General features: G+C 35.0%; 1 protein-coding gene across 4 annotated transcripts in view; it reads left to right on the top strand.

Moving 5' to 3' along the window:
• Positions 1 to 22,069, top strand: part of DOCK4 (dedicator of cytokinesis 4) — a 247,662-nt gene that overhangs the window by 162,588 nt on the left and 63,005 nt on the right. For all 4 annotated transcript variants that reach the window (XM_027721207.2, XM_027721205.2, XM_027721206.2 and 1 more), the window contains exons 17-25: positions 632 to 788; positions 6,439 to 6,536; positions 6,642 to 6,725; positions 6,822 to 6,922; positions 7,264 to 7,345; positions 8,235 to 8,405; positions 9,789 to 9,981; positions 17,132 to 17,259; positions 19,441 to 19,575. In XM_027721207.2, coding sequence (XP_027577008.2) covers positions 632 to 788; positions 6,439 to 6,536; positions 6,642 to 6,725; positions 6,822 to 6,922; positions 7,264 to 7,345; positions 8,235 to 8,405; positions 9,789 to 9,981; positions 17,132 to 17,259; positions 19,441 to 19,575 — 1,149 coding nt within the window. The remainder of the gene's footprint in view (positions 1 to 631; positions 789 to 6,438; positions 6,537 to 6,641; positions 6,726 to 6,821; positions 6,923 to 7,263; positions 7,346 to 8,234; positions 8,406 to 9,788; positions 9,982 to 17,131; positions 17,260 to 19,440; positions 19,576 to 22,069) is intronic.

Here is a 22,069-nt window from a genome sequence, read left to right as displayed (position 1 = left end):
ATTAGCAGTCATTAGCTGTAATGATTCCTCTGGAACGTAATTTAAATGTCCAGAGATGTGAAGCTGAGAAAGTCTGTATCGATGAGTCATAATCTTGTCATCATTAAAATATCCATTGCTGATTCTTTAATATTAACCTTCTATACAAACTGCAATTGAATCTAGGTGTGTGTTTCAGTGCACTGCTTTTCCTAAGTCTTACTATTACATCACATTGTGTTTATAGTGGATTTCACAAAGGTAAGTTCAATTAAAACGCACAAAGTGAATCCTGTTACTGAATTCCTCAAGCTGGAAAATCAGACAAGCTCATTTATCTACTCAATGTTATAATTTTTAGAGATATTTCAGCTTTGTGAAATTTTTGTTTCTACATTTAAGAGTTGTCTCTTCATTCAGAGGATTTGATGTGCTCACAGATAAATTTTAGATTTTAACGCAAAAATTTGTAGCTATTCATTTGACAAAAACAGTGCAAATTTGTTAGGTTTCAATGTCAATATATGAAGCTGTGACCTAAAACCAAAGTTTGCAACAGGCATAGTGAAAATTCTTCAGTTTCTGGCAGAGAAATAATAATGATTCAGGTTTTTTGTGCCATTCAGTTGTTTTAACTGGTTTGTTTTCACAGTGTGAAGAAAACACAAACCTTCAGGACTCTGGTCGCTACCTCAAACTCCCCTTTTCAAAGGGAATATCCCTAGGAAACAACAGCCAAGCAGTAAAAACCACTAAAGAGTCCTTCTGGATTACATCCTTTCTCTGTTCCACTAAACTCACACAAAATGGTAGGATATGTTGATTATTTAAAACATGATGAGTTCAAATGAGTGTGATACTAGCCTTTTCCATGTCAAGCAATCATGGATGTACTCAAAAAAGCTTGCTTCTATCTATTTTATAAACTGCTTTTTTTCATATTTTTTTTATATCCAGATGGAAACAAGTGCAGCATGATAAACCACTATTTTTAAGTAGTTCAAGAATGCTTTTTAGATTAACATAATATTGGAATCAAATTCAGCACTTTTGGAATCAACTGTCAAAACCCAGCTGCTTTAGAAAACTTCTTAATGTGTTTGTTGTAAAGTTTTTATGAAATACTTTTTGTCAGCTCTAGGCTGTAGCAGTTTGTTTCTAATTAAACATATATTGCTTTTTTTGGTGCATTTTTTCTCTTACTTTAAACCAACACACATTTACTACTACTTAAATCAATCTTATACACTGGATATAAGGAGAAGCAGATAGAAATACATATGTTTACACTCTTTACCAGTGCTCTGTATAAAATTCTTAAGGTTCTTGTTTACTTGCCATATTAATTACAGTTTGTAACGAAAACAAAAAACTGTTTGTGAAACAGTTTTCCGCAAATTTCTAAATATTGTGTATTTGCTTGGTAATATGTTTCTGACCATTCTTTGATATACCCACAATTTTATATTATTTTTTTTCTAGGATGTTTATCACAGTTTTAAGATCTTGCTTAGCTCTCTCTTGTGTGGGAATATCTGTGACTTTACCCTTCTTCTGTGTATGATGATAAAATTGCTAATTGTGTGCAAATTGATTATAGGTGTTTAACAAAATTAGAGAAGCTTTTTAAATTGAAATAATCATCTTAATTTTTACTGTTTAGTAGCAAGTGTCCAAAACAGAACTGTGTGCAACAATGTTTTGTTTCCTTGTGCACATCCATTTTGTATTGTTATAGCAATTACCTTCAAAAAAATCAAAGTTACCCAATAAAAGATTTTCCCGAAGGTTGCTAATAGGGAATCAGAGACTAAATTTTCTTCAGTTAAAGGCCTTGATTTAGGAAATCACATGAATCTACTGATACTTACACATGCTTGAAAGTGCTGCCCAGAACTTGTCTCTCTGATAAATAGTTCCCCTATTGTCTGGGGTTATAATACTATTTCTTGTTCACAGTGCAAAAATTATTTTGTACTTAATATAAATATAAGTGTGACATAGGGCATAAAATTTCCTCCTTTTTCTTTTTTTAACCACATTCTGAGTAAGAGAGTGTAGAATATCTGAATAATATTGATCCCCTTTTCAGCTCTGAAAGAGTTAACAATTATTTCAGCAGTACTTCAGAGGGTGGAAATATTTTCAATAGACAGGCTCATATTTTCTCCAAGGATCTTCTTTGGGAAGTTCATCTTGGTGAGTTTCCAAATCCCCATTCTTTTAAACAAAAATTTGCCAAAGTCTATTGCATGCTCAGAAAATTAACATAGAGCAAAGCATGTGGATATTTGGTCATGTGAGCATTACTTCAGTTATCCCTGAGAGAATGTAGCATATGTATTTAAAAATACAGGATTAAAAGATCTATGTGTTTAATTTTTTAAATAAACATTTGTATTGGTATTTTTGAAAATTGCTGATTATTTTTTACTCTGTTTTTAAGTTTGGAGATTTTTCTGATCTTCTCAGAGATTTGCCTGTGTTTACAAACAACAATGTCCAGCCTGAAAATGAATTGAAAATTATACTGTTGTCTGGCAATGGGGTGGGGGAGGAGCCCAAACCCAGACTAGTAAAGGGTGTGACTGAATTAGGCCACAGCTTTACTGGCTTGCTGGGAAATTTTACTCAGCTATCATTCTCTCATTGATTGTTCCCACATGCCATCAGCTCTCATGCATATTAGGAATTTATGGGGAGTGGGGGAAGGAGGCTGACTCTTAGTTTTTGGGATCCATAACTTCGTTACCCTTGGTACTTTGGAGGGGTAATTAGGATTATTTTCAAACAATTTCTAGAGACCTTCTAACCAGGGGAGTCTGTGCATTCGTCAGCATATTGCTAAGAAGATGTCCTTATCTAATCTGTCAACCAGTTAGGTTTTCCTTTGCTTTTCCCTTTGGTCATGAAGAGTTAATGAGTTCATGTTAGCAAAAAAGTATACCAGCTTTTATATGTTATATTCTTAGCTGGGCTGTTATATTTCATTATCCTAAAAAACCCCAAAACAGCAAGAGAGAATATCATATTTTTCTACTGAGTAGTTGTCAAAACAACTTAGTTGTTTTTTCTTACTTAGTTTTAATTAGTTTTTGACATATAGGAGGGATCTCTCCCTGCAAGAGACTCAGGATTCTTCCAGCAAGTCAGAATATTTTAGCAAGTTGGCATCCACTTGTTTCTCAGCACTGATCGGCACATCCCTGGTCAGCAGCTGTTCAGCTGCAGAGCAACATACCGTACAGCATGGCAGTTGCAAGGCAGAGGTGTAATCCATCTAGTTGCATTTTAAAAAAGCCAAACCAGTAATCAATAAAACAAAAGTAATACTGGGAAGCTTTCCAGAGTGCCCCCAGTTTGGAGGGAGCGTTGGCAACGACAAAAGCAGCCTTTTGGAAAGAGGCGTGCCGACTGCCAGTTCTGGAATTTGGATTTTTCCTCTTGGAATGCAGTAGTGTTACAACAAGCCAGTTTCTGATGTCTCAAGATTTATATGAGAGAGATGGAAAAACATTCCCAACCACTTTTTAAACACATGATTCTAAACCTTTTATTAAACCTAGTGCTTTGGATTTAAATTGCATACTTTGAGAAGGGGTGTGTTTTGTTTGGTAGGAATGGTAAGTCATGTGTAGCCTATTTTAAATATACAGATCTTGATTATTATTAAGAAACTGCATTGAAAATATTTTTCTTCTTCAGCAAATTAATCAGCAGCAATGACTTTTTCCCTTTTCCAAAACTATGTCTTTCTAGTGGGCCTATCTGGGGACAATTTTATATTCTCATTTCTCTTAATAGATAACACATTGCTATCTGTTCTCCTTTTGATTCACATGTCAGATTTTCTATTCGTGTCATTTATTCTTGGGCTATTCACTAATGTTATCTCAGCAATGTCTTTTCTCCTTAGCACTTCTCTTGAAATAAGTGCTTTGAAGTGAGTGTCTTTTGCTTTCTCTTTATTTTTAATCCCCCAACAAATCCCTAATATTGAGTGTCAGCTATCTTCCACCAAGTTCCTCCAGCAAACCTGTAAAGATATGTTTTTTCCTGCTATGAACTGACAGTTTCAGCTCGTCTTGCTGCTCAGTTTGAGCTGAGGCTTAAACAGAATAAAGTGGAGAAGTACATTTAATTATCCAAAAGACAAATGCAGTTCACTGGATTTGTAATTCTTGTTTCTTAAAAATTCCAGAAAGAATAATAAGACCTGTCATTTGTCCTTGATCTTTGAGATGTGCCTCTGATGCATGTGTGGGACCCTTCATCACTCTTAGCACAACTCAAGTATCTCTTTTTTCCATGCTAGCACAGCATTGAAGCAAAGTAAAAAGTAACATATAAATATATCAAAACAATTTGTGCCTATCAAAAGCAATTAAGGGAGCAAAATATCTGCGGAATCTTATGTAGGTTGTTTGCCATTAACACCCCTGGCAAGATTTGAATATAGGGGGAGATTTATTTAATGCTAATAAAGTCAAAAATATTACTTCATTTCTTGTGAGAGAGAGGAACTCCCCTGGAGCAAACCGTGAAAGAGGTGACACAAAGATAGGTTTTGCTCAAATATTACTTGAGTGTGAAAACAGTCTGTGGTAGAAAGCACCCAAAGAAATGCTGAACCAAGAGGAAAACTTGCTATTAACATTTTAGTTTGATAAGTACTGAGAACACTTCAGAAGCACTGGATGCTTGTAAGACAGTGCTGGGCAGTTATTAACTAGATTATAGTTCAGCTTAAGCTGATGGAAGGGTTGGATGGTGATTAAGGTTTTCTGCTTCAAACAACCAGGCATTAGGAATTTCTGAAAAGCTGGTTAGTGAAACGTGGAAGTAGTAAACTTGAATATAAAGGGGCTTTGGGATTTATTTAATTCAACGGCTCAAAAATATGTGTAACTTTTACTGAATACAAATTGAAAGGACGGACCACTGCCAATGTGTCTGTTTGGGGGAGAAATTGCTGAAAAGCCAAGTCAAGTCTGCAAAACTATTTTAGGATATTGAATGGTATGGAATATGAAATTCAGAATGTTAGTGTAAGGTGTTTTTTTTAGTACATCTCTGAAGCTGAAAGCAGTAACGTGTTCAAACACTATTAAATGTAGAACTTGCATTTAAGACAGGTGGAAGGGCAGATATGTTAACTGGGCCATCACCCCTTGATGAATTTTATGCAAGTATTTACAAGAAATCATGGATGAAAATATCAACTAGAATGTGCTGTAAGATGAGTTTATCAAAGACATATCATGCCAGAATAAACTTCTTAATCTTTCTTTTCAAAGTTTTTTTAGTTATTATGCAGAGGAAATGTAGCAGTTTAATAACACACCACATGGGAAATTAGAAAAGATGCAGATTAAATTAAGAATTTTAAAACTGGCAAATAAAAGTTAGAAGGGAATGGGCAGGTTGCACTGTAGTAGAATGAATTTTCTTCCTGAGCAGAAGGAAAATACTACTAGATCTGAAGAAATCTCTGGGATTGATCTCTGATTTAATGGAGCAGAAGGGGTTGGGGATGAGAGTTACTTCACTAAAATCTGAGACAATTTGCTGCTAATACATCATGGAAAGGTCTCATCAGTTGAGAGAGACAAAATCAAAATATGATACAGCAAAGCAAGGTAACTTTGATTTAAATAATAAGAAAAAGTAGAAATTAGATTGAATCTAATGGTAGAAAAGTCAGGATCATACACTGGTGGAGTCTCCTGCAGATTCTGCTATACCCAGGAAGCTGAACAGTATTAAACAGGAGAAAGACATATTTGTGTCACCAATATGGTATATCTAAAAGGCTCTCAAATTCTAGAACATAGATGTCAGGTGTTTAGAGTGGACTTATTATCCTGCTAATGATATAAAAAGCAGTGATGTAGTATTATCTGTAATGTAGTTATCATTTTGGTCAAGAAAGGAGAAGGAGAACGAATTAAAACTGGAGGAAGTTTGAAGACACTCGGCTATCTTTTAGCTCAGAATAGTTTATTTTCCAGAAAGGATTGTGTTGCTTTTTAATAAAGCAGGATCTTAGAGACATTGTGTTTGTTCTCTAAAAGGACATAGGAAGATTCAAAATAGTAACTAGGAGACTATTTCTAGCTGTCAGAGGACAATTCTAGAAAGCATCCTTCAATGGGATAAGAGAAAGCAAAATAATTGCTTTGCTTAAGATGGTAGTTGAAAAATATCTGAACAAGATTGCATGATACAGTTGCCACAAGCAACTGATTTTAGGGACCCAGTACCATGTTCTTATGTTTGTTGGTGGAGCAATTATGGAATGGAATGAAAATTTGTTGTTGGGAAGATCATATAACAGCAAATCTGAAGATGTTTTCTTTGGTTTAATAATGCCAAATTTTGCTGAGTGGACTGTAATAGTCAAATTTTAAATCTGAAATGCTTTGCTTCCAACTTTAATCTTGCATTTTGTTTTTGCAGGAGATATGCTTGACCTGCTGAAATGGAGAACCCACCCAGACAAAATTGCAGGTTGCCTCTCAAAATTAAAAGAAATTGATGGTTCAGAAATAGTGAAGGTATATACCTTTCTATACTTTTAGATAATATGAGGGAAATAATGTATTTCCATGTCACAGAAATATCTATTTAATAACAAACTTTCTCTTATTCTCTCCCATCAGTTTCTTCAAGATACACTAGACACTTTATTTGGGATTTTAGATGAAAACTCTCAAAAATATGGATCAAAAGTATTTGATTGTTTGGTAAGTTTCATTTTATGATGATGCTTGACACTACTTAAGGACTAAATAAAACAAAAAAAAAGGTTTTGGGTTTTTTTCTTTTTCTCTCACATTTAGGTTCACATAATAAATTTGCTGCAGGACAGCAAGTTTCACCACTTTAAGCCAGTAATGGACACTTACATTGAAAGTCATTTTGCAGGAGCACTTGCATACAGGTGAAGTCTGTGCTTTTTCTATCTGATTTGAATACTGACATTTATTGCTAAACTAAGCAGAATCAATCATTATGTTAAAGAAATGGTGTATCTCTGTTTAAAATAATTCTACTGCATATTACAGCTAGCATTATTGCTGGTTCATTAGAGATCTACTAAGTGGCCTTCAGAAGATGGAAAACTAAATGTAATATTGGGCCTGTAGTGATCAGTGAAATCTAGTCATATATTTTTTATTTTGTCAGTGTTTCTCATATGACAGCTGTTGGTGTGGATTCTATGTGCAAAATTAACCCTTTTCCCACTTTAGTGTTATAATACTTTTTGATGTGCTATTCTAGAGATCTTATAAAAGTACTCAAGTGGCATATTGATCGAGTCACTGAGGTGGAGCTTCATGAGCACATACAGGAAGTCCTAAAGGTAATAATAATCATTAAAGACAATTGTATATTTGAATGATGTATTCATACAGTACCAACAGGTTTAACTTAGGAAATGAAGCAGATTCTACATAAATGATGGAATAGTAGTTCTAATTCTAGGGAGCTGCAGACTTTTTCAGTGCAGTGAGTTTTTTCATTGTTCTCTTTTGTCAGTAAGGGGATCATTAAAGCTTACCACCGCTAGCCTCTGGAGCTCTATGTTGCTTACTGTATGAGGCAAAGGATTCAAATATAGATTGCATTGGTGGTGTTAACATCCATCACATAACTGAATCTAAATGGCAGACATGCGTGCTGACTTAATTGTTCAGTCCTGACACCAGGGAATTCTACTGAAAGGTGGTGGGTTTGGTTGCTCTTGTTTCTCCAGCTTTTATCATCAACAGCACCCAGCATGCCGTCAGGCAGAGTTATACAACAGAATAATCCCATTTGGGACAGATGCTACAGGCTGGAAAGAAGATATCAGTGTGGTACCCTTCTGTATTTTAGCATGCTGCTGTGAACTTTGGTGCCTTGCTGATAAGCAAGGGCTGTATTTTTAATTTGCAATCTAATCTTTTTTTTTGTAGGTGGGGATGTTGTTTTGTTGTTTGGTTGGTTTGGTGTTCTGGTTTTTTTCGTATTATCTGGTTAAAAAATAGCATTCCCTGATTTGTAGAGATTATGAAAGCCAAGGGAAGAGCAGCTCTGAGTATGTGCTTTTGAAATGTTGCTAGTATTTCAATAGAAAGATTTGCCAAAATTAAGTGATGTGGTGTCCTGTTTCAGACCCTTGACTTTGAATTATATAAGCATTGTATGTGTTCTATTTAAAGAGGAGTGTCTTAATTTTTATGATTTATCTCTTGTTTTGGCATTTATAGGCACAGGAATATATCTTCAAATACATAGTTCAGTCTCGAAGGTTATTCTCTATTGCTACTGGTGGACAAAATGAGGAGGAATTTCGCTGCTGTATTCAAGAGCTTCTTATGTCAGTACGCTTTTTTCTTTCTCAAGAGAGCAAAGGAGCTAGTGCTTTATCCCAACTACAAGTGAGTTTTCAAGTGTACCTTGCTTATTGGCATTTTCCATATCCAGTATAAAATATATAGGCCAGAAAAGAAAATGTGTTTTTGCTAGAGCAAAGTGGCATTTTCAGCTTTTTATCCTACAGTGTGAAATTTTCATACCAGCCGCTTCTAAATATGCTTGGAATACATAATCCTAAATGTGATATTTCATTTTGAATTATAATAATTATATCGATGATACAAATAAAGTAATTTCTCTGGTTTGGGCATTTTACATCTTAGTCTAACCACATTGACACTGAAGAATTTGAGCTATATAAAAGACTACTATCAGGGTTTTCATGCTTGCCAGAAAACTTTTAAGTCTTGATGAACTATATAAGCTGATATCTTTATTTCAATTGAGGTTAATAAAATTGTCTAGTGCTAAAGTGCAGAGGCAAAACACACAGCTCTCTGCATTAAGTGCCAGAGATTTACCAACTTCTATAGCTCATAAATGTACTGTCCTCTTCCCATATTTCTGTAACCTAAAGTGTTTAAGATCCTGTTAAGAATTATTAATTTCTAAGCTCTGTAGAAAACTGTTCTGCCAAGAAAGTGGCAAATTAGAGAAAACAGAGTAGAGAGGTAATGCTTCCATCTCCTGTCATGTAAGCAGCTGGAGTGAAAAGACAATAGTAAAATAATATAAACAGCTACATTTAGAATTATTCTTCAGTATTTTTAACCTTTGTCATCTGTTCTGCCACCAGTGTGAAGGAGGGCCCAGGTATAAGTAGCTTTTCTCAATCAGGGAGATTTGGAGAGGAAGAAGGGAATGTCAGTTCTAGTTTCTTTTCTCTGACATTGTCCTTCTTACTTTGATGGTGTTTTGTTTTTCTATTTATCACTGAATTTCTAATCCAATTTTAGGATTCTTGAAGCGAACCAAGACTACCAATGCTGTCTCACTCCAAAATAAAAATGTTAATGATTTGAAAAATGGAAGATATGGAGGCTTTTATATTACTTATCTTAAAGCAAACTCCACACAAATATTTTTGATATCATATCAGCTAGATTTTGCTATCCTTTTAAAAATTCCGTCACACACAGAGATAAGTGTATTTAAAGTGTAAATATTTTTGTTCTTAGTTGAACATTTTACTTTCACTTTGTCCTGGGAAAAAGTAACAGTTTTTAGATAATGCTTAAGGGAAATAGTCACACTTCTAAGCCCGTTAATGAATGTGAGGATATTTCTCATGAAAATATGACCATTTTTAAAGCTACTACCTACCCTTGAAATATAAAACCAGGTGTTTTTCTGCAGTTACTTTATTTTCTATAGTTATTTAAATTCTATAAATGTCAAAACTATTCTGCAATATCTGACTGTCCATTTTTACCCTGTTCCTCTAGGCTGTGTTTCTCAGCTCATTCCCATCGGTGTACTCTGAACTTTTGAAGCTCTTTGATGTAAGAGAAGTGGCAAATTTGGTTCACGATGCTCTGGGCAGCTTACCAACAGTCATGCATGGGGATGAGTCCCTTCAAGCTGTTAAACTGCAGAGTATTGGGAAAACTGTAGAAAGTCATCTGTACACTAACCCGGGTAAGGTTATCCTGAGCTGCCTACAGATAAGGAACTCAAATTGTGTGCTTTGTACATGGACCAACAGGTGCTGAAGGAAATAGTGTTCCTAAGGAACAGTTCTTGAAGTACTGCTCCGTAGAAGCTGCTCATTTACAGGAATACAGTTGTTTTAATTTAGTGGTTTGTTTTTCAGAGGCAGAGTCTTAAAATATAGGGTTTTTTGACCTACTGCTAGAAATATGTCTGTGAAAAGAGTTTACCTTATACTTTTTAAGTAATTATAAGGAAAAAGCTTTGCTAAAATTATTTTTGTCCTTTTTTTTTTTTCTTTGGGGGCTGTTCATTTGTGGGCAGTTCATCAAACAGGTTTTCACTTATCCATTAAGTCTTATTTGTGTAACTCTTGCTAGTTCCACACTTTTGATCCTCTCTTTCTTAATGTAGTATAAAAATGCTACGCAAATGCAAGTGATGCTTGGTGCACCAACAACATAGTTATTTGCTGTGCAGAAGAAAAACTGTTGAATGGTGATTAGCATGATATTCTTTGTTTCCATTCTAAATGAAACTCATAGAATAACCAAGTATTAAATTTGAGATTAAGTAACTTTGAAATAAAATAATTAAAATAGAAGATATTTTAAGAATTATAGTAAGTGTTTATTTACTCACCAATAGCCCTGAGAGCTGTTTGGGTATTGGCTGATGGAATTTAGTAGAAGTGGTAACTCTTGCCATCTAAAGCATTCAAGATAAACACAAACTACCAGGATACGCATAAATACTTTGAGATGCTGAAAAATAAAGGGAGAGTTCTTTGAGCATATTTTTTTAAAATGCTTTCAGTGGTTCTACTTTATAAGTATGAGCTCAAAGAAATGGGTAAGAAATACTGCATCCTTGATACTTCGCTTCATTCTGGCTGGAATAACAGCTTACCCTTGTTAAACTCCCACGGTAATTCCTTCCAGAATAATTAGTTAGCTCTGCCTACAGCTGACTAATCAGACCTTCGATACACTGACATATTCATGGAGCAATATTAAGAATGCTCTAACTTATGTTTTTCATCTTACAAAGTACTTAGGGACCAGGTAGTGTCATGGCCATTTTCCTCCCATTCTCAGTTAGGTCAGCCTAACCAGACAATCCAAATATATGAATGTAGAGTTACTTAATGCCTGGGGACTTTCTTGGAAGGTTGGGAGGGTCTGGAGCACAAGTCCTATGAGGAGCAGCTGAGGGAGCTGGGGTTGTTTAGCTGGGAGTAGAGGAGGCCCAGGGGGAACTTTATCACTCTCTACAACTACCTGAAAGGAGATTGGAGCGAGATGGGGGTCAGTCTCTTCTCCCAGGCAACTAGTGACAGGACAAGAGGGCACAGTCTTAAGCTGCGCCAGGGTAGATTTAGGTTGGACATTAGGAAGTTCTTCACAGGAGTGATTGGGCATTGGAATGGGTTACCCAGGGAGGTGGTGGAGTCACAGTCCCTGGAGGTATTTAAGGAAGTCCTTTTAAAATCCTCTTGGGAAAATAAATATTGCACTAGACTATGCTAATGTGGAGAGTAAACTGTACATCCTAGTGTGGAGTTGAGGCTGGGTGCTGATAAAATAATTGATTTCTGTCTCCCAGATGAAGATGGTGAATGCTGCAAGCTGCAGTGCTAGCTAACACACTGAAAGTAGATGAAACATAGGAATAACTATTTATTCAAACATCTGAAAATGAGGAGGGTACTCTTAGATAACATAATCTGTTATCTGGACCTTGCTTGGAAACAAGTGAGAGTAGTTTAGAATGTGAGTCTTACACATTCTGTGCTGGAAGGGCCTGAACAACTAGCGCGTTAGCTCCCAGTGCTGCAAAAAATCAGCTGACACTAAAGCTACTCTTTCACTAAAATTAAGAGATGTATTTGATACATTGTTGAAAACAGAAGTATCAGGCATGCAGAGGTTGATTTAAGGTACCCACACACAGATGTTTAGTACCATTTCAGATATATTCGATGCATCTGATCCCTGCCTGCTACTCTGGAGGATGCAGGCTATACATTGTATTTACTGATCATATGTAGATAGGACATTTGTATTGAGGTTTGGGTATAGCTTGCTTTGACCCTTTTTCTATTTCAAAGATTTTAAATTTCAGCTCTTTCTATAGGTAACAGCTACAGAGTTGTTAAAAAGTATCAATAGTAATTATCTGTCTTGCTCCTGTAAGGAGTTAGTGGATGTTAAAGTCTTACTTCACTTCTATTTTTCTATATATACCTCTGCATCTTTGTTGTACAATTCACTGGCTGTCTAAAAAGAAACAGATTACAATTTTCCTGCTTATAAAGATGACCAGTATTTTCCTCCTCTTGGCCTTTCTTCCAGTCTCCTGGTTATTTTGGTCTTTGAACTCATCCCTCTTGATACTTGTAGAATGGCCAAACTGATATCTGTAACCAGAAGAATTTCTATCTTTGTTATTTCCAATACATCAGTAGTCTAGCACTCTTGTTTGTTTTCTTTTTTGCATTAAATATTATTATAGCTTCCTTTGAGGAAGAGTTAAATCTGTTTTGCTGTGAAGAGTTAAGGCCAATAATAGAGAAACATATCTTGAACCATGTCTTTCTTGACATAGTTAAATGGGAATTAGTAGAACACCAGTCTTTTTTTTTCTGCTTTGAGCTTGCAAATTCAATAGTTATGAAAACATGAGATATGTAAGTAAGGAACATCTAGGTTTTGTCCTCCAAAGGGGGTGAGTTTTCTTAGAATCACCACTGATACTACATACCAATTACCAGAAGAGAGATTACGTTAGTAGGTAAAATCCTAAAAAAAAGAAACCCGCATATTGATAAAGCCTGTGTCTTAGCCCAGTTATATCCAGTGGTGCAGCACTTTATCAAATGGAAGTTATTCTTACATGGCAAGAAACTTTGTGTTTTTCCCAAAATATGAGGGTTTGGAGCTCTGAAAGAGTAGCTGGGTAGGACTCTTCCTTTCAGTGATGCAAACTGTTCAAAGCAAATAGAAGAGAGGTTTAATTCTATGACCATTTACACCATATAGTTATATCATATGTATATTATGAAAACTATGAAAAATTCTGAGTTGATGCTTGATTTCATATGTAAGGTTTAATGTGTTTATTCTATATATAACTGACTCTTTTTTTAAATTGTTTTCCTTAATTACACTGAATCTGAAAATTAATAGATTAGAAAAGTGATAATTACCTATTTGTTTTCTTTCTGAGATTGACTGCTTCCCTTAATCTGTCTTTGTGAATGAATTCATCTAAAAATTGTATCCTGTATATTACAGGAGAATGTACTTGATGGGAGCTATAAGTTTCAGTAATCATTCAGCAACAAATATCTGACACAATCAGTAAGAATAATTCAATATCTTTGAACTGCCCTGTGTAAAGTATGTTAGACTTCCTATGGGAATTAAAAAAAAGTCATTAGCAAGGTTGGGAGAAGATACCATTAACTCATAAGGTGGCTTAATTCTAGAAGCTAGGTATTATGATTTACCTCTTATTCCATTGTTTTTTCAAAAGACTCAAATCTTCTCATTAATAAGACATATCTCAGTAATCACTGCAAGCTAATTGATTGCTATCACAATGCAAAGAGCCTATAATTATTTAAATTATATTAAATACAAATCCTGAATTCAGTGTAGTTAAAATACATTAAACTTTATGAACATGGATTTGGGGAAAAAAAAGAATAAATTTTTTTCAAAGCATAAAAGTTTTACACATTGATCCATACTTCTGTTTTGAAGAACTCCACAATCTTTTTCAGATTAATTAGTTTCACTTAATTTGTCTTCCACAGCAATATACTATTCTTTGGAGTTGTTTGTGCTTCTATACACACCTGTGGGGGGATAGATGGATGTATGTTGAATACAAAAATTCAGCCTTTATTAGAACCTCTGTAGTGGAGAGCAGAAATATGGATTATGCTTCTTATCTGTGGCTTATTTTTAAGCCAGGGGAAGACTTTCTGAGCTGTGCCTGTGTTTTCCTTCTGCATTACAGGCAATTTTTTTCTTACAACTGAAGACAGTTCCTTGCTACAAGTTTTGAAACTCGCTGTTCTGAGAGCAGTGACATGTACATAGAGTCACAGAATAGACATATATGTTTGGTTTTGAAATTGCAGTGACAACTGTTTTGTTGGCTTAAGCATTTTCTTCTCCTACCATTTTTTCATCCAAACAAGGGAGCATAAATTGGAAAGGTCCAAGTAAAACTATCAAAACCAAGAGCAACTTCCTTGTTTCTTACTGTTCAAGGAGAATTATGTTTGTTTGAAATGTTCAGTTACACTATTTTTTTTTCCAAGCAGGCTGAAGTTTTGACCATCTGTTCAGATACAGTAGTTGAATATCATCTTTCTGAAAGTAATCTTTAAAATACAATAGAGTAAAGAAAGTGATGTATGTCTCTTCAGATGTTTTACCACTATCTGGAAAATGAGGAGGAAAGTTGTACTGCGTTAAATATTAAATATTAATGTTGCACAGGAAAGTCTCAAGGATTGCCCAGAGTCTAAGATTACCCTCTTTCTAATTATACCAAACGTGCATTTGAAAAGCTCTGTGTTGTGATTTTTTTCCTTTTCTTTCTGTATAATATTTGTAAAGGGCAAGTATTAGCATTTTAAACAGTCAGCTAACTTAACTTCCTGCACAGAAGAAAAATTAGGACAGTGACTGATGACTAGGAGTTCTTATTATTGTACCATTCCTTGAGTTCATTAATTTTTCTATATCCAGGGGCTGACATTGCAGCTGACAATTATTAAGAAAAAGAGTAACCTGAGACAAATGTTGTATACTGTGTTCTCCAAACTTTCTCACCTAGTCCTTGGTTTGCCTCAAAGGTGAATGAGCCAGCTCTCCTCTTCTGTGTTACCACCACATCTCTCCACCTAAACAGATCAAGACAGAGGGGTATTTAGACTCTGGGCTTTTAAGGAATATATCTAAAGCTGTTATATGTGGTGGCCGTTTCAGTAACTGGCAGTGTTACCTCCTATGTATAGTTGCAAGTCATTGTAAGATGCTTTTTACTAATCCATTTGGTCTTGGTAAAGCAAAGTTTCTGATCATTTTATGAAGCTTTTGCAAAAACAGGATATTTGAAACAGTTGAATGAGGATGTTCGGTTTTACCTGAGATGCTTCAGGCCACATCATGTGTAAGAACTGGCTATTTACAAGTCAAGTGTTACTACATGTAGATTCTCTGGTCTTCAAAATGGAATTCATGATGCTGTACGTATATGTAAGCAGTGCACAGAGTACTGGGCACCTCAGGTAAGGCACCAAATGCTGTGTGGGCTCATCAGGAAGCTGCCTAGAGTTAACCAAGAAAGAACACCTTGGCACAGGGCTGCTCCTGGTTTCTTCTCACCTTCTGGGCTGAGGGATTTGAGTTGTAGCTGCAAGAGAGGACCTGCTGTCCTCAGAAGACTTATGGCCCAAACAATAATGCTTATACCAGTAATGCGTGAAAGAGCTACTATAACCGCTCTGTGATAGCTGTGGAGTTCAGTAGTGATTTAACATTTGCCTGGGAATGGAAGACCAGATTCAGTGCTCTGTAAGCCTGGATTCAGCTTCCTATGGCCTGCCTGCTAGGAAAGTACCCCAACCAGAGAAACACAGGCTGATTTACACAGTGAACCCTTCATCTTGTCTCTCAGTGATGGATTACAGATAGTCGAGAATTCAACACATGTTAGGCTTAACAGAAAGCAGGGAAGAGGAGTCATCTCCTGTAACCTAGAGGTTGAAGTCTTTTTGATAGGAATGGAGAGTCCTGCTTTATTGCTTCAGCTGAAGGCATTAGCTCTGTTTTTTCATCCAGCAGGAATCAATAAGGAGATTTAGGACTGGGGATCAGAAGGTGGCATTTCCTAGCCATGGGTCGGCACATTGACCATTTCCCTGTCTTGTATTATACAGATGACTAGACAATGAAAACAAGACAATAATAGAACATAACAAGATTAGTGCTTTATTTCAGTGAGTAAAAGAAGTATTAAACAAAATCTCGTAATAAATCTATCTTTTTCTCCCTCATATTAAAAAATAGGGGAAATAGTTGAGGGGAAAAAAAGTATTTATAGAAAGAGTAATCTACAAAAAATGCCTGGTTGGCAAAATTATTTCGAAGGGGTAATTTTCCAGCAAGATAACTCAGTTTTTAGGATATAATTGCAGTAATGAACAAAGAAACTCTGTAGACAAATATATTTATATAATGAAGTATATAATCATCATCATCATTAACATTTCAATAGAGGAAATTATTCAAATACATTTCTATGAAAATATAAATTCTCAGTTATGGAAAAGATCTAAAAACAACAACAAAATGAAAACAGGTAACACCCTTTCCATTTATCAAGTTCTAAATAGGTATTTAAAGTGTTATCACAAGTGTAGGTATTAGGGTTCTTCCCATTTAATATTGTCTTTAATTGTAAGAAAAAGAAGCAGGAAAAAGTAGCATGTTAATGACATTCTTGCATAATTTTCAGAGAATTCAAGACTGAAAACAGCACCAAAGAACTGTGTTTAGAAAATGAGATAGTGGAAAAGCAAATCATTTTATGTAGTCACCAGTAGTCTAAATTGCTCATACTCAGTAGGAGTGAGGAATCTGGAAAAGTGAAAATTCTGAAAGTACTTCTTCTCTGTAAAATAGAACTCATCTGTAGAATAACATAAGTTCCAGATGAAGTCTGTTGTGACCTGGGCTTGTAAATGGGTCCTGTCACATGGCAGGAATACTAGAGCATAATTTCACATTGTTTGGAATACAAGCATTACTGTGCTGCTTTTTTTTGCATGACAGTTCAATAAAAACTAGAAAATTTCTGTTATATATAGTATGTTCCACACAGTGGTGTTTTTCTCCATTCATGACTTTCAGCATATTGTTTATTCTTCAGACATTTGCTTTAGGATATTATGATTATGAAGTAAAAGCTTCTACTTATCAAAAATGTTGGTTAAAGCAAGCAAAAGCTTCTGCTCATCAGAAGTACTGTTTTGGACAAAAGGTGCATTTTATGTCTGTATTAAAATTTAATGATTATATGAGAGGCTCCTACTCATAAAATATTTAATTTTTTCCAGATTCTCGATGCATTCTTCTTCCGGTAGTTTTGCATCATCTCCACATGCATTTACAAGAACAGAAGGACCTTATAATGTGTGCCCGTATCCTTAGCAACATATTTTGCCTCATCAAGAAGAACAGCTCAGTGAGTAAACACCATATCACATCCATTTGAACTTCTTTTTATGGCTCAGTGACTTTTAATGACACAGACTGGACCTTGCCCCAGAGCATTTTAAAGAGTTGTCTCTGTAATGAATCTGCATAAATATGTGATTTTGATTTCTCATGACTCTTTTCTTTCCATGCAAGAGTATTTTAATTGTAGCATGTAGTGTTTTGTCAAACTTTGACTCTTTTTGAGTGTTGTGCTGGAAGGAAAGAAATGTCCACTTTCTTTTAGGGGCATTTTTCTATTGTGGGCTGTTTAGTCTTAGGGTACACAGGTTTAATATAGGTAAATAGATCAATATGAGTATTGCAAGGGGAAATGCATTTGGTTGTTAGTTGATAAACTTTTTAGCCAATTTTTGATGTTTGTATTTGCAAATTAATCTGTGAAAGCTCCATATGAGAGCTAGCTTAGGCAGATGTATTGCAAATGTGATGATGATGATAGGTTCTGGCAGGCAACAGGATATAAGACAGTTAAAACCAAACATTGCCTGTAGTTAGCGCAGTACATGCATATCAAGGGCAGCATACATTACCTTGTAATGCATTAGTGAGAACTGGTTTAGATTACTCCATCCAATTAAAGTTGCTCCATCAGTGATTTGATATAGGTATGTCTTGCACCTTTGACACTGTAATAATGTTTTTATTGCAGCTTCTTCTGGATTAGTATAAAACCTCATCACAAGATGAAGTGATAGATGCTAAAGCAGAGCTGTGGTTTTGGACTGAGACAAAGGCTTATATGTCCAGTCTTAGTTGCAGCAGATCTTCCATTTGATGTCATTAAGCCAGAGATGTACACATTAACAAGTGGATGTCTACATAGAACTCTCCAGTGTTCAGAATATGCAGCTAATAATTTTAGTGGTCTTTGAGTCATTGGGAGTATTAACAATTTGGTGAATTTGACATGATTTTTGTGGATTGGTTCAGAACCTCATTCCTTCCATGGTACTCAAGATAGTTTAGAGGTTGAGGGAACAAGAGAATTTGCAGTAAGGCAGGTTTGAAAATTATGGTTGTTGGCCATTTCAGTAGTAGTTTGTGCATGGATCCTCACAGTTAACACAGTTCCTAAATATGCTGTATACTGTCTGCTTTCATAAGTAACCAAGTTAGCAGTTGTTTGATGCTAAATGAAGTGACAAAGAACATGACGGTGACACTAGATTCAACTTAAGTCAGAACAGGAATTTTGAGGTTTTTTACAAATCATGTGCTTTTGGTGTCTAGGAAGCAAAATAAAACAAACAAACAAAAACCCAAAACCAAACAACAACACCTCCCAAAAAATCCAAATCACTCCTATGCATTATTCAGCAAAGTTGAACAATTTGTTTGTCAGCTAAGTTTTAGTTTACTTGTATGCATTTGATTATGAAGTGTTTGTTTCTGTAAAGAAGTGTCATCTTAAATTGTGGATAAAATCGCTCCAATTAAGATGGTGGTGTCTGTTGCAGTGGAGACACAAAACAGTGTTGAAACAGGGAAAACATATGTCCATCTGAATTAAAAAGGAGAAGTAACTACGACTTGACTTTATCAAGTATTTTCATGCATGTAACTAAGGTCTCTTTCAGCAGTGAACACTTTGGTTTCTTTGTATTGATGTTGTGTACAACAATTGATGTTGTGTTGTAGGCTTACATAAATGACTAATTTGTTTGTGCTACTCATTGGATGGGAAGTCATGTTGCTGGTCCTTACTGATGAAGCAGGTCTTGAAGGTTGAGTACCATCTGCTTGTTTCTGGTTTCAAAGTGTGAAAATAGAATTCTGCTTTTTGGAATTTAAACCTTTCTTGGCAATTTCCCCAGAAAATATATGAGTGTTACCTATAAAAATCTTGCCCGAAAAGTTCTTGTATATTATTTACTGCTTTCTTCTAAACATCAATTAAAAAAAGAGACATGCCAATTTGATGAATGTTTACATATTCAAAGTTATCCCCATAACTATCCTCTGTATTTAAGTACAATGTAATTAATTGAAAACTGTTCGGAAAAATCAATAGAATTAAACAATATCTGAATTAGAGAATAGTTCTTGTTTCTTGAGTGTATCATTCATAATAAAACTACATCAAAGGAAATATGTCTGAGGTCATCTTTCTATTTTAAAATCTTAAATGTTTTATTTATTATTTAAGGAAAAATCAGTCCTGGAAGAAATTGATGTGATTGTAAACAGTCTGCTAGATATTCTGTTAAGGACCATACTAGAGATCACCAGCCGACCACAACCATCAGGCTCTGCTCTGCGCCTCCAGTTTCAAGATGTGACTGTAAGTTTCTTAAAATTAAATAACTCACAATTGTCACTAGTAGGACTACTAGATTTGTGATGTTATTGTCTTTGTATTCACAGTGTTAAGATTTTGTGTATAAAACAGACAATGAGAACTACGAAAAGCTTTCCTGCATTTTACTCATTTTTAGTGGAAATAGTGATTTTTTTGAAATTAAATTTATTGATAAGTTGTGACCAAAAAAGCAAAAAAACCAAAAAACCAAGCCCAAAAGATAAAATTTCCTTTAAGACTCTTTCAGGTTAGTAATTATTTCAGTATGTTTCTTTTGTTGGCAAATGTAATTGCTTTCTGAAACTCTCTTTAAGTTTGAATTCCTGAAAATGGAAGAGTATCAATCCATAACATTTTACTTCCTAAAATGCATACATCTTTTCATGATGGAACAGCTCTAAAATGTCTGCGGAATCTATGATGCTAACTTGTACAAATCCAGATTTATTAATTGAAAGGCATTTTGTTGTTCTCTTGGCTAAGGATTTGAGCTTTGTTTCTATCACATGAAGTAGAGCATAGAGGATAGATTTAGAAGATTAGCAAAGGACGTTTTTGTGAACCTGCAATAACAACTCATGCAAATTAGAAGGTTGAAATGCAGGCATTTACAGAAAAGTCTGTGATGAGCATTGATCAAAGAAAATGAAGTGTTATTTTACTTTGTTTGCAGCAAGGTTTTCACTTTACTTTTCAAGGGCAAATTGGTTCTGATATAGCCAGGGATGTGACTCCAATATGATGTGAGGGGGTAGCATTTTGTGTAGAGAACATACTATGTTGAGTGATTTGCCATCTTGTTATACACTTGACTAATTAATTGCCCAATATTTACTGTTACAAAAACTGTAACAGTTTTTGTTAAGGAAGAGATGGTTGCTGTTCAAACTAGAATTTCCTCTGAGATCAAGTATTTCAAAAGCATTTAATAGCTGTGGAAGAAATGTGTTGTTGGTGGTTTTTTTGTTTGTTTTCTTTTTTACTTTATCCGACAGAGAACAAACTGGATATGGAGTGCTTTATGGAGCTGACCAAGATCAGTAACAAAAATAACACCATGCTTTAATCATTGTGATCCAGCAGCACTATGCATCTAAGAGTTTGCTGTTTTTTCTTTAAATTCCAAAATTACAAATGTATGCTGTGTGGCATATCAGGCCACCAAAAGAAAATCTAAGCTGAAGAAAGGGGAGTAGTATTTGACACAGTAGTGTAGTAAAGCTCTGAGCTTATTGTTTTTTATGAGATATCCACTTGCTTGTAGATTAAGTTTTCATTAAACACCACAACAGCCTAATTCTATTATACCATCAAAAAATTAGACTTGAAAAGTGCTTTCAAGTTGCAAAATTTTCTTTAATGCGTTAGAAAAGCCGTGTCATTGTCACCACAGGCTCTCAAAGAATACTTAATGTGGAAGTGACTCACAACACGGCATAAGGCAATTATATACATTCATGTAGAATCATCATGCAGTATGGGCTTCTGGCAACACGTGGAGGCAGATTCTTGGAACTATTTGTAGAGCAAGTATGATAAAGTACTCAGTGAGAGTACAGCAGTAGAGACTGTTCCAGTATGTTACCATTATTTCAAACTGCATGTATCACAAAATATTCTTTGTGAGATGTATCATGGCAGCACACTTGATAAAATTCTGTCACAGTTTCAGATTAGATGCAGTCTTCCTTGTGGAAGTAGTCCCAAACTGTGTAATATTCTGGGCCCATGTATCACTGTTGTTCTTCACAAACAAACAGCATAAAATCAAGCATCGTCAGGCTTTTTGCACCGTTTCTTTCATCTCAAGTAGTTTTGGTACTTGGATATCATTTAATTTGCAGTGAGCAGTCTTGTTAGATGGTAACCTGCAAGATGAATGTGATGCTTTAAACTGAGCACAAAGGAGGCATGGCTTCAGGGTGTCAGTGTTACAGATGTTGCACTGACAAACATGGAATTTAATGCAATGGTGAAGGTGAAGCTTCTGCTTTAGTTTGTCAGTGATTTAGACATTTGGATTTCCTTAAGAAAAAAATGCATTTGTGTATAAAGAGTTGACAGAAAGCAATTTGATTAAAGTGAACTTTTATATTTCAGATTTTGGAAGTTTAGTCTCTCAAAACTAAATGAATTGCAATTTAACTGTGAGCAATTTAATTTAATTTAATGTATTTAATAAAATACATTATTAAAATGTATTTTAATAATTGTGCTCCTTAAATAAGACACAAAAAATTACTTAAGGATTCTACTTACGTGATTTTAGTATACTGCTTGTCTTGACGTTTGACACTGGAATTGGATCCTAAATGTTTTTTATCAAGGTTGTTTTATGTGTGGAGTTTGCTTTTGCACGTGATTCAAAAGTTAGTCTGTGGCTAATACTGGCAGAAATCCTAGAACATACATTTTTATGTTAAGTTCAACAAACGAAGCTGAATGTTCATTGCTATTTTAAAAACCAACCTGCATA

The sequence above is a fragment of the Pipra filicauda genome, unplaced genomic scaffold (genome assembly GCF_003945595.2).
Source record: "Pipra filicauda isolate LSUMZ 115617 unplaced genomic scaffold, ASM394559v2 scaffold40_size4127951_pilon, whole genome shotgun sequence".
Classification (NCBI taxonomy): Eukaryota; Metazoa; Chordata; class Aves; order Passeriformes; family Pipridae; genus Pipra; species Pipra filicauda.
The sequence above is the reverse complement of the archived record's forward strand: the minus strand, read 5'-3'. Positions and strand labels throughout refer to the sequence as shown.